Source organism: Lynx rufus, unplaced genomic scaffold, assembly GCF_022079265.1.
Source record: "Lynx rufus isolate CCGP_SWC_20201006 ecotype Redwood Valley unplaced genomic scaffold, mLynRuf1.p SCAF_2, whole genome shotgun sequence".
In the NCBI taxonomy this organism is placed as follows: Eukaryota; Metazoa; Chordata; class Mammalia; order Carnivora; family Felidae; genus Lynx; species Lynx rufus.
In genome coordinates, this window is record NW_025814834.1 from 22891026 (window position 1) to 22906796 (window position 15771).

The 15771-nt window shown below is 30.3% G+C and overlaps 1 protein-coding gene across 1 annotated transcript in view; it reads right to left on the reverse strand.

Annotated features, from left to right (window-relative positions):
- The window catches only part of SPAG16 (sperm associated antigen 16), a 992367-nt gene that overhangs the window by 255320 nt on the left and 721276 nt on the right, over positions 1-15771 (reverse strand). The window contains exon 15 of the mRNA XM_047084254.1: positions 3157-3283. Within this exon, the coding sequence (XP_046940210.1) occupies positions 3157-3283 (127 nt within the window). The remainder of the gene's footprint in view (positions 1-3156; positions 3284-15771) is intronic.

A 15771-nucleotide genomic window follows, 5' to 3' on the forward strand; every position in this document is an offset into this window, starting at 1 on the left:
AAGATAATTATTTCTTCCATTATTTCTATGAGGACACTACATTCAAGGAATTTAAATTTACTTAATGCCTAAAAAGTGGTGAAGAACTAAGGATCTGAATTATAGTCTATGCTCTTTTCCTACATGATTGGTTTTCAAAATTTTTACCAATGATATATTTTTAAAATGATACACTATGAGGAATCTCAGTTTCAAAACAGATCAAGAACTATTTAATTATATATATTTATACATACTTTTATAAATTCAAAATGAAAATATTTACTTATGAGGTTAATAAATAATGAGGCAATTTTGATATGCCTAAAAATTTGAAATCAAACATTATGGACAACAGTTTCAGCCTTTCAATGACCTCTAATCCCATTTATTTCTATACTATGTTGGATTTGCAGTGACAAGAGATTCCTTATTTATAAAGATAAGTCATTGTATTTGGGAACATCTTTTTAAACATCACACCTCATAATCTCAAGATGCTCTTCAATTAAACTGATCCAGAGACAAGAAATATGATTTGAAATTTCTGTTTACATGATGATTATTTAGAATATCTAACAACTAAATATCTTAGACAGAATGTTATCAATATTTCTACATTTATTATGACATTACATGTATGTTTTCAATATCTTTTCCTTAAGTCCAGGGACATAGCTTAGATAGAGGCAAGAGCCTGTCTCACACTAGTTGAGTCCTAAACATATATAACTGCATGATTTAATTCTGTCACATAATTTTGACCTAAAAACTTGATTTGGCACAACTTAACCAATGTGAGCCCTATGTTTATTGTTTTCAATAGTGTCAATATCCTCTTTTTATCTTTTTGTGGAAAATAATTGTTATCAAAAATGCTTTTATTTGCTAACTGCTAGGCATAATAAGTCAAATTAATGTATATTGTGAGCTTATTAAGTTACATTTGATTTTATCCTCATAGTCCAAATATTTTCATGATATAAGTTTATTATACTTTTAATTTAAATAGATCCATATTAGAAGATATCCATGTGTCCCTGTCCTTATTTTGATTTGTTTTGCTCTTGACTTTACTCTGCTTTCCTCTCTTGATATGAACATAATTTCTGTTTTACTTTGTGATTTCCACCTCTCTGTTCAGAGCCTCATTAGACTGAGAGCTTTGTTTGTTCTCCCCAGTTCTTTCATTTTTTGATATATTTTAACCTTTTTAAATGAAGAATCACTGAAGACTTCTCTTCTACAGAAGCACAAATATCCCATTATTCAATGAGAAAAAGGCTTATGATGCTAATTTCTCAAACACATAGAACTAAAATTAATTATAGTATGTTCCTTGAAGAAATGGTCAAAGGGATGGGAAGGTCAGGTTGAAAATATATTCCTTCAAACTGATGAAGTGTTTTCATTAACAGGGTCCCTACTTTACACTTTTTTGTCTTTTATGTTTCTCATTGTATTGCCCTTGATTCTTATGCTTTTCTTAATTTTAGTTTATAATCAAGAGTATAGCAATCATGGAGAGAAAAACTAGGTTTGTTGTAGCAAGCACTTTAAGATGATATTGACTTGTAAGAAAGTAAGACAGGTACTGACGTTTATTTAAATCAGTTCTGCATGACTATGCATAGAAAAGAGATTTGAGTTGATGACAAGGACAGTAGAAAACAAGTAGAAACATATTTAACATTGACAATAAAATCTGTATCTCTTATTAGTTGTGTAGCATTTCAAAATACCCTTTACCTTCTATTATTAGCAAATATAGCTAAAAGATTTGAGATTTCAGAATTCAAAATTCAAGGACATGAATCCTTAGATTCTTGCTTGAAACAATAAAAAGTTGTTTAAGGATATAAAAATGTTTATTAAAACTAAGTTAAAGTTCCTTTAGACCTATGACGTCAATGCAGACTCTGTATAGTGAAAAATACAATTTGAAATCTTAGTAGGCCTTCACATTATAAAATAAAATTCTCATAGTTGGGATGTTTTACTCTAAACAATGTTTTCTTTTTTAAATTAAATGGCTTAATGTCAAGAACATTACTAAAAACATTTTTAAAAAACATTGTTAATATGGTTCATATGCCACTCTGTAATGGGAACACAATCTAAAGTTTGTTAAGAAGACAAACTTACTGAATTCTAAGATTTAGATATGTAATAGCAATATCATAAAACCAGTTTTATGAAACACACAATTCTCTTATGGCTCTAGAGTTGCTTCTAGTATCTACATACTTTCTGGACTACAGAATTAGTATGCACTATTTTAAAATAAAACATTATTATTTCCCATACATATTCTATCTTTATTTCTTCTCTAAAATTACCATCTCTATAACTGTGATCTACTACAAATAAATATCAAAGATTTTAAAAACTCACAAAATTTTAAAAAGCTTAAAACATGTATCATACTAGCAGAGGAATGTTATCTAATAATAGATACACATTATTTAGTATAAGCTATCATTAAAGATACAAATGAAACTATAATTTTAATCTTTTAAATAGATAACTGGAAATATTGTGTGATTTTTAACATCAGTTGATACACTATTCATCAGCAGCAAGTGTAAAATATTTTATCTGAATGACAGTGTTTATATTACTGCAGAAAAAGTGCTGAACACAATCAAATAATAATATTACAATTATTATCATTTATAATATGTATTGTCACACATAAATGCAACAATAAAACACATGTACATTTCAAATTAATTATAACATTAAGAGAATATAGGGTAATTTATTAATTATAAGACAGAAATATTCCATTAAACATGTTTTAAATTCAGTTTTGCTAAACTTTTGTTCTTCTCTATGCTTAGCCATTTTACCTTCAAAAAACCCAATTACTTACCTTGGATGGTGATTCTAAAGGATCTGGACTCTAAATTTTTCATGACACTGTTAGGAACTTCTGTTATCTATATTAGTACACACTTATCTCCTCTATTATTTCTTCCTTTATATTTATGATAAATACAATACTTTTATGATGTTATATGATAATACACATAAAATATATTCTCATACAACATTAAGAACAAAAATTTACATAAGAGGAAACATAATAAAAGTCAAGTGGAAACAGAAAATAGTTTCAGAACCAATGCTAAAGTTGTTAGCTTGGTCACAAATGGTAAACAAAAAAGATCCTACCTGATGAATCAAAGTTCACTTCATTGCCAGGACTTGGACCTACATCAATGGATACAATTGGTAAGAGCTTCCGAAAGTCCCATAGTTTTATTACTCCACAGGCATCACAGGATGCTATCATATGACCCTTTAAAGTAAAAAAAAAAAAAAAGAGAGAGAGAAATGTACATACATACATATATATTACACACACACACACGCGTGCGCACACACACACACACACATATATAGTAACAATCAAAAAAGGAAGATTTGTCTTATTTTTCTAAGTTTATATATTTTTAGAGAGAGGGGAGAGAGAATCCGAAGCTGCCTCCACAGAGCCTGATGCAGGGCTTGAATTCATAAACAGTGAGATCATGACATGAGCCAAAATCAAGAGTAGGGCACTTAACCAACTGAGCCACCCAGTAGCCCCAACATTTGTGTTATAATTTTATTAAATCCACAAGGATACACACCTCTAAACTAAAAAGTGTTCATTATATTTTTGTATTAAATATAATAAAATTTTAATAAAAAAATTAAATATATAAATTCCTACAGTAAATTTTGGAATATGATTTTTCAGGAAATCATTTTGATTATTTAATTATATTAATTAAAGAAATGTCATGTGTATGGTATATACTATCTACACATAAAAACTATATATATGAGAATATTGCACTAAAAGTGCACCTCAGTCTATATGCTTGCAATTAGTTAGCACTGATGATTTATACTTCAGATAGGGTAAAAATAAAAACAGAGATAGAAAACTAATAGAAACAAGGAAAGAAGGGTTTTTATCATGGTGCGTAGAAGCATTGGGACCAGGTGAAATTGATGGCAAGGAAGCAGTACATATTGTGATCTCTGAGACAAAATTATTAGAAACACTTGGGGCTATTTTGGTAATGTAAATGGGATAAGGAAGAAAATAACTGGATAAAGGGGATGGAAAACAAAAGGCAGGGTGAATGGATCCAAGTGTAATGGAAATAGGAGTGGATATTTTCCCAGCATAGAAGTACCAGCTAGGATACATCAGTTTGAAGTTCAAGGTCTGTCTACACCCTTTCTCAAGAGATGTTTATTGAGCATACACTTCATGTCAGATACTGGGATATAGTGATGAGTAACAGGGGTCTTTGCTGTCTAGCAGTTTGTAACCTTTACTCATTCTCATCATAGCATCATTTAATTTTGGTATCCAGCAACCAATTGAAAAGAACCCAGATTATGGGCCATATCAAGCTCATACATAATGTTTATAAGTGATTATACTTTATACTATTTTGAATTTGATATATACTTTCCCTTTCAGCTCCAGATTCTCTTTTTTTTTTTTTTTTAAGAGAGAGAGAATCTTAAACAGACTCCATGCTCAGTGTGGAGCCCCACCCAGGGCTTGATCCCACAACCTTGGGATCATGATCTGAGCCAAAATCAGGAACCAGATGGTCAACCTACTGAGCTACCCAGGCACCCCTCTAGCTTAGTTATTTTTAATGTCAAGTCAAAAATCATTTTCTCACCTTTTTCCTTAATATTCTAAAATGTTAAAGATAATAACTTGAGTATTGTACAATTCTCCTTAGCATTTTGAACTAGTTCAGACCATTGTTTTTCTCATTTATTCTTGATTTTTATCCTTTCTGGGGGAAAAAATGTACATCTTGTATGACAGTCCAAGTGGAATCTTTGTTTTTCCCTAAACATACCAGCAATGTAACAAATGCCATCAGTTTTAAAATTCTATGACTGTTGTCACTAGCAAAGCAATACAACTTTGTCCCCAGTCTAATAAATGGGATATTTAATCTTTTTTATGACTTAAAAGGAACATGGAGAACTTGGAATGTTTTCAAATATGTAAACATATTTTGTAGGAATTGTGAACAATCAGTGAATTTAATTTTCAGAAAAGATTAGTTCTCAGAATTAGCAGGGAATATTAATGCTAGAAATTAGAAAGAACCCTTTTCAGATATAAGGGTTTTCAAATATCTTTCAGAGGTGACAGAATGAAATCTTTTTTTCAACTGTGAGAACAGAATAGACAAATTTTAATCATAATTTAATTTGGAGGCACTTCTTACTAAAGGCAGGATAGAGAGTTGTGCTTTTCCTGTCTAGATTGTATGAACTAAAGAAAATCTTAAAGTGTGGTTTGTATTACTAAATATAAAAATGTGAGGAAATACACTAAAAATAAAAAGGTTCCATCATTTTGAGGGATGAAAATGAGAGTTTCAATAGTCTCAGTATTTTTATATTTAACTCTTACTGTTGCCAAATGATTGGTCCTTAACAGTTTGATAATATTAAAATAATGAGTCAATACTTGTTAAACATTTAATGAATCAAGTACTATACTAAAAGATTTATTAATAAATAGTACATATTTAAACCATTTTGAGTAATATCATTTAGGCAAATCTCTACATTTCCCAAGGCACTTAGAAGTCAGGATAAAGTATACACTACAGTAAAAAGAAAATGTAATGACTTATCAAGTGACAGAAATAAATTTGTGTTCAGATTTCATAACTAAGGGATTCTAAGAGATTCTTGGTCGCAAAAGAAAAATTTAGCTATAATTCCATTAGCCAGTGAGGCAGACACAGTGCTTGCCATAATGCCAGGAGCATAGCAGAATTCAAAAAATATTTAATTTTTGGAGCTTACCTAGAAGTTTTATTTTAGTCCAAGTCCTTCACTAGCAGTCTCAAGACAAATATTAGTTCTGGGGTACGTGGATGGCTTAGTTGGTTAAACATCCGACTCCTGATTTTAGCTCCCGCCACGATCTCACATTTTGTGACTTTGAGCCTCACACAGGGTTCCACTCTGATGGTGCACAACCTGCTTGGGATTCTCTCTCTCCCCCTCCTCCACACCCTCTCTTTCTCACACATGTGATCTCTCTCTCTCTCTCAAGAATAAATAAATAAACATTAAAAAAAGATAAATATTAGTTCTAACCGAATGGATCTGAATCACTTAGATAAAAGGAAGAGATAAAAGATGCAGAGAATCCAAAGCCAAAACTTGGGGATTATCTTTAAGACCTGATGTCCCTCCTCCTCCTATCTCAGGAGAATGAGGCCCATCTGCCAACCTCCTTCTGTGATGTAGAAGAATATACTAAAATACTGCCAATCCAAACTGCATAGTGTGTTTTGAGGGAGAAGTGTGAGAAAGGGATTACTTGACAACCTGGGGGACAAAGCAGACATTTTATCCAGAATTTATGTCAGGTAAGAAAACAAAGGGAAGCTATACTTAGGCATTTAACCTAAACAAAGAAAGATCATTTACATAGAAAAAGTTTTTTGCAGAGAGGTGGAATTGTAGGGCAATCTTAAAGAAAGTAAAGACTCAAGGATTTTGTGAACCTTTCTAAAATAGAATTCTGATTGTCATCAGTACCGGTACTGATACTGGAGAGGTTACTCAAAAACACTTCAGATTCAGGGATAAGGTGGTTTTTGTGACGCTGAATCCCCAGGACCTAGCATAATTCCTGCAACATGTTTGGCATGTGATCTTGAATAAATCACTGAATGAATGAATATAAAGGGAATAGAGAGCAATCAATGTTGACTGTAGTAATTTAAAAGGATTTTTCCCCCAAATACAGAAATGTTAAATGACCTGAAACTCAGAAAAAAAAAGTTTCTGTGATCACAGATTCAAATAGTTAAATAAAGCAAGTAGAATTTAGCAAAGTGCACAAAACATGTAGTTGAAGTAAAAGTGAAGAGTCACAACTCCTGACTGCCCCTGTTAAAGCCTTTCTATCTCCACCTTAAAGAGCTTATAGTGAGAAAAGCCGTATAGACATAAAGTTAATTATAAGTTAGAGTACAGCAACATAAAATCAAACTAGCCACATCTAGACTGCTGGAAACATCCTGGAGAACATTTAGCATATGTATTGAGGACCACGAGTATTCACACTTTTGAAACTTTTCATACCTCTGAAATGTATTATAAAATTAGAAAAGAATAAGATGAAAATGAAAATAGCACTATTTATAAATAATAATTAATATAAAATAATTAATTTAGTTAGTAATATAATTATAATTATATATGTAATAATATATATTATAAATATATATATAAATAATATATATTTAATAATATAATATATTAATTATGATTAATAATAATAAATAATTTAATATATAATATATAATATAAATATATATTATATATTTAATTTATTTATTATATAAATATATATAATTGTATATATATTTATCTATATTTATATATTATATATTTATATATTATATTTATATATTATTTATATATATAAATATATATTTATATATATTGATATATCATATATTGATATATATTTTGTATATTTATATATAAAATTATATATAGTATATAAATTATATATAAATATATTAATTTATTTTATTTAATATATAAATATTACATAAATATATATAATATAAATATATATTTATATATAATATATTTAATAATATATAATTATAATAATTAAAGAATTTAATTATTAATTGCATAATTAAATAATTAATATAAATATATTTATAAAATAAATATAAATTAATAAATAAGTAAAATGGAAACAAGTGAAACTTGTAATAATCTAATATGGAAGAAATGAACCTTGAGCTACTGTGGCAATTTTCATGCAAACGACACCAACAACAGCAAGAAGACAAGCAGACTGAAGTCCTCTGTCTCCACAGAGGTTCCAAGCATATTTATATATTGTAAAACAAAGAGAGGAAAGGAGAAAACGGGGATGCTAATGAAGTCATTTCTAATTTAAATGAATTATTAAAAATTATTTTCATAAACCAATAGTGTTCCTTAATATAAAGATATTTTATAGCTTCATATAACTTTCAAAAACAATTTTCTAAGCTTGGGCATTAACATCATTTGGGGTTAAGAGGCTATTTTTGAGGTAGGGTAAGAAATGTCACATAGTAATAAAATATTCTATATGAAAGCCTGATCTTTATGTTGTATGTCGGGAGGAGATATAGAAAATCTTAATGTATTGTGGAAAACACAGTCCAATTTGTCCTCTAGATCTTTACTCTGGTGAATCAGCTAAGCAGTTTCTTGGTTCAACTCACTAGGTTTTATATATACTTTTATACCTTTATGTTTCTCATTTTCTTTTGGAAAATCAATTTACACAAAAACAATGACACGTAAGTAAGCAAAATATGTTTAGGTCCATAACATTACTTCTTTTCTGCAAAGGTTCTTCAAGGTTGAATAACAGGATATATATATATCTGTATCTATATCATCTATATCTATATCATCTATATCTATCTATATAACTATATATATATATATAACTATATATATAAAGTTTCTTGTCTCAAAGAGTTATAAAATATAATAAAAAGTCAAATGAATGATTATATATCAACTGTGCACACATGAGCACGTTGTAAATTCTGTAAGTGAAGGTACTTTGGCTTAGGAGTACATTCCCGTGACCTTTAATAGCACAGAGTAAATGTTCAATAAATAACTGTAGTATGAAAGAATAAACACCCTGGATGAAATATTATGAAGCCACAAAAATAATAATTACAGAAACAATGTAAAACATGAAAAACTTTATGCTCAGCTGTGGTTATATTAATTGAAAATATACAAGAAATATGCATAATTAAGTGAAGATATATATTTATGAAAAGCTACCCTGAGGGGGTGCCTTGGTGGCTCAGTCGGTGAGCATCTGACTCTTGGTTTTGGCTCAGGTCATGGTATCACAATTGGTGGGTCCAAGCCCCACGTCGTGCTCTGTGCTGACAGCAGGGAGCCTGCTTGGGATTCTTTCTCTCTCTCTCTCTCTCTCTCTCTCTCTCTCTCTCTCTGTCTCTGCCCCTCTCCTGCTGTCTCTCTCTTTCTCTCAAAATAAGTAAATTAGAATTAAAAAATTTTTTAAATAAATCAAAAAAAATCTTCCCCTTATTTTTTTTTTGAATCTTTATTATTTTAGGACAGTTTTAGGTTTGTAGTGAAATTGAGAGGAGGATACAGAGGTTTTTCCATTTATACTCTCCCACTCACACACATAGCCTACCCCACTTACAGCATCCACTTTCAAAGTGGTATATTTCTTACAACTGAAGAACCTACATTAACACATCATAATCACCCAAAGTTCATAATTTATATTATGGTTCACTCTCTGTGTTGTACATTCTATTGGTCCGGGCAAACACACAATAACATGTATCCATCATTGTGGTATCATATGAGATATTTTCATTGCCCTAAATACTCTCTGTGCTCATTCAACCCTCCCACACCACTATCTACTCAACCTCTGGCAATCACCGACCTTTATGCTATCTCCAAAACTTTACCTTTCCCAGAATGTCATTTGGTGAGAATCATACAGTATTTAGTCTTTTAAGATTGGCTTTTTTCACTTAGTAATATGCATTTAAGTTTCCTCCATGTCTTCTTATGACTTAATAGTTCATTTTTCATAGCTGACTAATATTCCACTATCTGGAGGTACCACATTTATTTATCTATTCAACTACTGAAGGACATCTTGGCTGCTCCCAATTTTGGCAATTATGAATAAAGCTGCTATAAACATTTCTGTGTAGGATTTTTTGTAGACATAAGTTTTCATCTCCTTTGGGTAAATATCAAGGAACATCATTGCTGGGTAGTATGGTAAGAGTATGTTTACTTTTGCAAGAAACTGTCAAAATATTTTCCAAAGTGGCTGCACCATTTGGCATTCCTAACAGCATAGAATTAGAGTTCCTGATGCTCCACATCCTCACCAGCATTTGGTTTGTTAAGTGTTCTAGATTTTGGCTACTCTAATTGGTACGTAGAGATAGATCATTTTAATTTGCATCTCCTTCATGAAAGATGATATGGAGCATCCCTACATATACTTATTTGCCATCTGTATATCTTCTTTTGTGAGGGATCTGTTAAGGTTTCTCACCCATTTTTTTAATCAGGTTGATTATTTTCTTATTGCTGAGTTTTAAGAGTTCTTTATATACTTTGGAGTCTTTTATCAGATGTTCTTTGCAAATATTTTCTCCCCGTATGTGGCTTATCATCTCATTTTATTGACACTGTCTTTCACAGATCAAAAGTTTTTAATCTTAATGAAATCTAGCTTATCAACTACTTCTTTCATGGATCATGCTTTTGGAGTTGTATCTACAAAGGCACTGCCATACCCTAGATCATTAGGGTTTTTTCCTAAGTTATGATCATAGGGGCTTTATAGTTTATCATTTAGGTCTGTGATCCATTTGAGTTAATTTTTGTGAAAGGTGTAAAGTCTGTCTACGTTCGTTTTTTTTTTTCATTGTTTTCCAGTTGTTCTTGCATCATTTGTTGAAAATATTACCTTTGCCCCATTGTTTTGTCTTTGTTTCTTTGTCAAAGATTGGTTAACTGTATTTCTGGTGGTCTATTTCTGAGCTTCCTATTCTGTTCCATTGATTTATTTGTCTAGTTTTTCACCAAGACTATACTGGCTTGATTACTGTAGCTTTATAGTAAGTCATAAAATCAGCTGTATCAGTCTTCCAACACTGACTGTAGTTCTCTGTTAATATTGTGTTGGCTCTTCTGGGACTTTTGTGTCTTCATATAAATTTTAGAATCCATTTGTTAGTGTACATAAAATAACTTTCTAGGATGGTGATTGGGATGACATTGGATTTATAGATCGAGTTGTGAAGAACTGGATCTTGACAATATTGAGTCTACCTATCTGTGAACGTGGAGCATTTCTCCATTAATTTAGTTATTCTTTTATTTCATTCATCAGAGTTTCATAGTTTTCCTTTTATAGAGCTTGTACATATTTTGTCAGGCATACCTAAGTATTTTCAGAGGTGGTAATATAGATAATATGTTTTAAATTTCAAATTCCGCATTTTCCTTTCAGGTGTATAGGAAAAACATCAACTTTTGTGTACTAACCTTATGTCCTGAAACCTTGCTATAATCACTTATTAGTTCCGGAAGTTTTTTTTTTTTTAAATAAATTCTTAAACAGTCATTTGTGGACAAGGACAATTTTATTTGTTCCTTCTCAAAATGTATAAACTTTATTTCTTTTTTCTTATCTTATTTCATTATCTAGAACTTCCACTACAATGTTGAAAAGGAATAGTAAGACGGGACATCCTTGCTTGGTACCTGATCTTAGTGGGAAAGTTTTGAGTTTCTCACCATTAAGAATGATGTTAGCTGTTTTTTTTTTTAATATATATTCTCTATCAAGTTAAGTAATTTCCACAATACTCCCAGTTTATTGAGAGTTTTTTTTAACCATAAACGAGTGTTATTCCTGCATCTACTGATATAATCATGTGATTTTTTTTCTTTAGTGTGTTGATGTGTTGAACTACATTACTTGATTTCTGAATGTTGAACCAACCTTGCATAACTGGAACATATCATACTTGGTTATGGTGTATTTTTATATACTGTTGTATTCAATGTTCTATTATTTTGTTGAGGATTTTAGTACCTATATTCATGAAAGTCATTAATATGTAGTTTTCTTGTAATACCTCTGTTTTGTTTTGGTAATCAGGTAATGTTGACTTCATATAATGAGTTAGGAAGTATTCCTTCAGTTTCTATTCTCTGAAGAGATAGTAGAAAATTGATACAATTTCTTCTATGAGAAACAGATTCATTTTTCTTTCTTCTCCTTCTGCTATTCCCATTATACATATGTTTCATCTTTCTTTATGTTTTAATTTTTTCTTTCAAGCTTTTATTTAAAATCTAATTAGTAAACATATAGTACAATATGGGTTTCAGGAGTAGAATTTAGTGATTCATCATTTACATATAAAACCCAGTGCTCATCACAGCAGTGCTCTCATTAATACCCATCACCCATTTGGCCCCTCCTCTGCCCACCTCCCCTCCATCAACACTGTTTGTTCTCTATAGTTAAGAGTCTCTTATGGTTTGCCTCCCTCTCTCTTTTGTTTTTCCGCCACTTTCCTTATGTTCATCTGACTTGTTTCCTAAATTCCACATGTAAGTGAAATCATATGGTATTTGTCTTTCTCTGACTGACTTGCTTTGCTTAGCCTAATACACTCTAGCTCCATCCACGTCATTACAAATGGCAATATTTCATTCTTTTTGGTGGCTGAGTAATAATCCATTGTGTGTGTGTGTGTGTGTGTGTGTGTGTGTGTGTGTGTATTTATATATATCACATGTTTTTTATCCATTCATCCATTCAATGGGCATTTGGGCTCTTTCCATAATTTGTATTGTTGATAATGCTGCTATAAACATCAGGGTGCACGTACCCCTTCAAATCAGTTTTTCTGTATCATTTGGTAATTATCTAATATTGCAATTGGTGGATTATAGGGTATATCATAGGATCTAATAAAAAATAACACTAATTGAGTAATACCATGAACCATTCAGGGTCCCAAGCATTTGTAATTATATACACATATATACAAATATCAAGTAATCTTTAAAAAGCAAAGCAAAACAAAATATCACTGTGGAAAAGGCTATTATCATCCTCATTTCATGGCTGAGGAAATTGAGCCAAAGGAAAGTTATTTAACTTTCCCATTGCTTATGTGGTTAAAAGAGGAAGAGTCAAGATTTGCACATGTTTGGCTCTAGAATCTGTGCTAACCACTAAGCTATATTATATCTCAAAGACAGAGTTAAAGTAAAAAAAAAAAAATTGAAGTATATGGTTTCAAAGAATTATACAGATATTCTTATTTCAAAGAATAAAAATAATTCTCAGTGTAGAAAAATTAAACAGAAACACAAAGTAGAGACAAGGAATGAAACCATAGGCCTCTGGGCTCTGGGTTTAGAAGCAGGTCCTAGTTTTTCAGCTTCCATAGGGTCACAGAAACTAAAAGTTTCTGTGGAAGTTAAAAGCCAACTTATTTGCTAAAATCATGAGTAATACAATTTTTACTGATAGTATGAAGCTGACAAAAGTTGCTGGCTAATGCTATTTGAAACCACAATTATATGAAGCTATATAATTAGGGAATCTACAGTTTTTACAGTCTTACAACCTGGATCTGAACCAAGTAACAAACTCTAGTGACTGGATCTGTGCTTTTCAATACCAAAAAGCAGGATTTCTGAATTTTAAATGTACAACTTACCCTAGGGCTGTTGGCCTGGGAGAGCTGGGACAAAGGAAATAGCCATAATACCAAAAGGTATGGAGGCGTAAACACAAACAGAAAGCAAGATAGATAGGGGTGCCTGGGTGGCTCAGTTGGTTAAGCATCTGACTTCGGCTCAGGTCATGATCTTGTGGTTCGTGAGTTTGAGCCCCGCGTCAGGCTCTGTGGTAACAGCTTAGAGCCTGGATCCTGCTTTGGAATCTGTGACTCCCCCTCTCTCTCTGTCCCCTCCCCAGCTCATGCTCTGTCTCTGTCTCTCAAAAAATAAATAAAAGTTAAAAAATATTAAAAAAAAAGAAAGCAAGATAGACAAAGGAAGGGAAAAAGAGAGAAACATTCTCTTATCTTACTCAAAAGAAGCTACACAATTTTTTCCAAAACATATAAAGAAATTTAAAGCTAATAAAAATAGTCAATAATTGAAAGATAAAATAATCTGGGTGCATTAAAATCATAGAAAAATTGAAAAAAAATTTAAGTAAATATAGGGGTCTCAAAGATTTTAATAAGAGCTAATACTCTTTATCAAAGAAGAAATGAAGCAAAAGCAGTCTAACATGACTTAAAGACCAAGAGAACTGAAACATTAATCATTAAAGGAAAAAGGCTTAATAGATATGACATACTCTAGACTAGACAGAATTGAAAAGAAAGTTAGTGTCTTAGAAAAATGTACTGGGAAATTCAGCTAGATTGCAGATGTAAAGATAAAAACGATGAAGGCATGAAGATCATGAAGAGAAATGGCAAGTGTGGAGTGAGGTATTATATGTCTAACAAGTATTACAAGGGAATGTACAGACAAGGGGAAGAGTAGTATTTGAAGGTGTAATATTAGGATGAAACTTATCCAGAATAGATAAAAAAAGATATATATGAAGAATAACTGCACTTAAATATTGAGCAAAATGCATAAAAATAAAATCTAAAAATAAAAACCTAGACACAATATAATGAAAAATGTGGACCATTATGGATGAAAACAAAATTATTCACAACAGAAAAATTACATATTATCTATCAAAGAAAGACAGCTAGACTGATAACAAAAAACTAGATATTTGAACCAGTGGAATCATGTTCATATTGTATGGGAAAATAAAACTTAACCTAAATTTGTTTACTTAGTTAAATATGACTCTGGACTAAATCATTTTCAGACATTCAGACTTAAAAAGTTTAAATATAAACATGGAAATAATTATTACTAATTGAATTTTATCACAAATATTAATAATTATATTTTTACCACAACTATTAATAATTATATCATCAGAAAATATAATGGTGAGCACATATATTGAAAAGTCAAAGTATTTTAATCAAGGTTAGTAACTGTTGATATAAAAGAGAAAATGCCCAAACCAAACCTAACTCTAACTGTAATCCAACCTTAACTTTATTCTTAATTTAAGAAATTAAAAAAAAGACATGTTTGAAAAAAGTAAAAAAAAAAAAATTAATGAAAACACAATAAGTTGTGATAGCAGCAATTACCAATGTATAAATAATCACACATACACACACACACACACAAATGGGACTTACCTAGAAAGTAAAAGACAACTAAAATTGTTTAAAAAAAATTACAACTATGTGCAACTTATATGAGAAAAATTAAAACAAGCAACAATATCAAAAACAAACAAAATATACAGAAAGTAAAAATAAAGGAATTAAATTATTAAATACTAATTAATAAGAAGCTGATAGATTACCAATATAAAAAATAAAACACTTAAGTGAAATGAAAAACAGCTACTAGTTCTTACTGCTAGAGATTAAAAGGAACATTCTAACAACAAGATGTGACAATCAAAATTTTTATGTAACTAAAAATAAAGTAAGAAAATATAAAACAAAAATTTATCTAACTATAAAAATAAGTTTTAATTTACACAAGTGAGGGAAGATTTCAATACATGCCTACCAGACACTGATACCAAAAAAAAGCAAGATTTAACCAAAAACCAAAAAACATCTAAAACAGAAAACAATATTTATCATATATATAACATGTGATATCATTAAGTGCATATGAAATGTTTACAAGAATTAGCAACATGATAAGCCACAAAAATAAGTCTCTAGAAATGTCAGAAAGAAATGTCATAAAGGTCCAATTTTCTTACATTGATGCAATTAGAAACTAAAAATTACTCTAAAATTGAAAAAAAAGGTTGCAAGGTAAAAAAAAATTACAAGTAATTTACAAGTTTAGAATTAATTTAAATGAAGGAATTCATATTACATTTGTTGAATAAAGCCAAGGCCATCATTAATGGAAATTCATGATTTTACATGAATTTTTAAAATATTTAAAATAAATATATTAAATATACAATTGAAACTGAATGTTCTTTTCTACAGAAGAAATTTTAAAAGGCAGAAATATTTGAAATATGATGAAATTTATAGA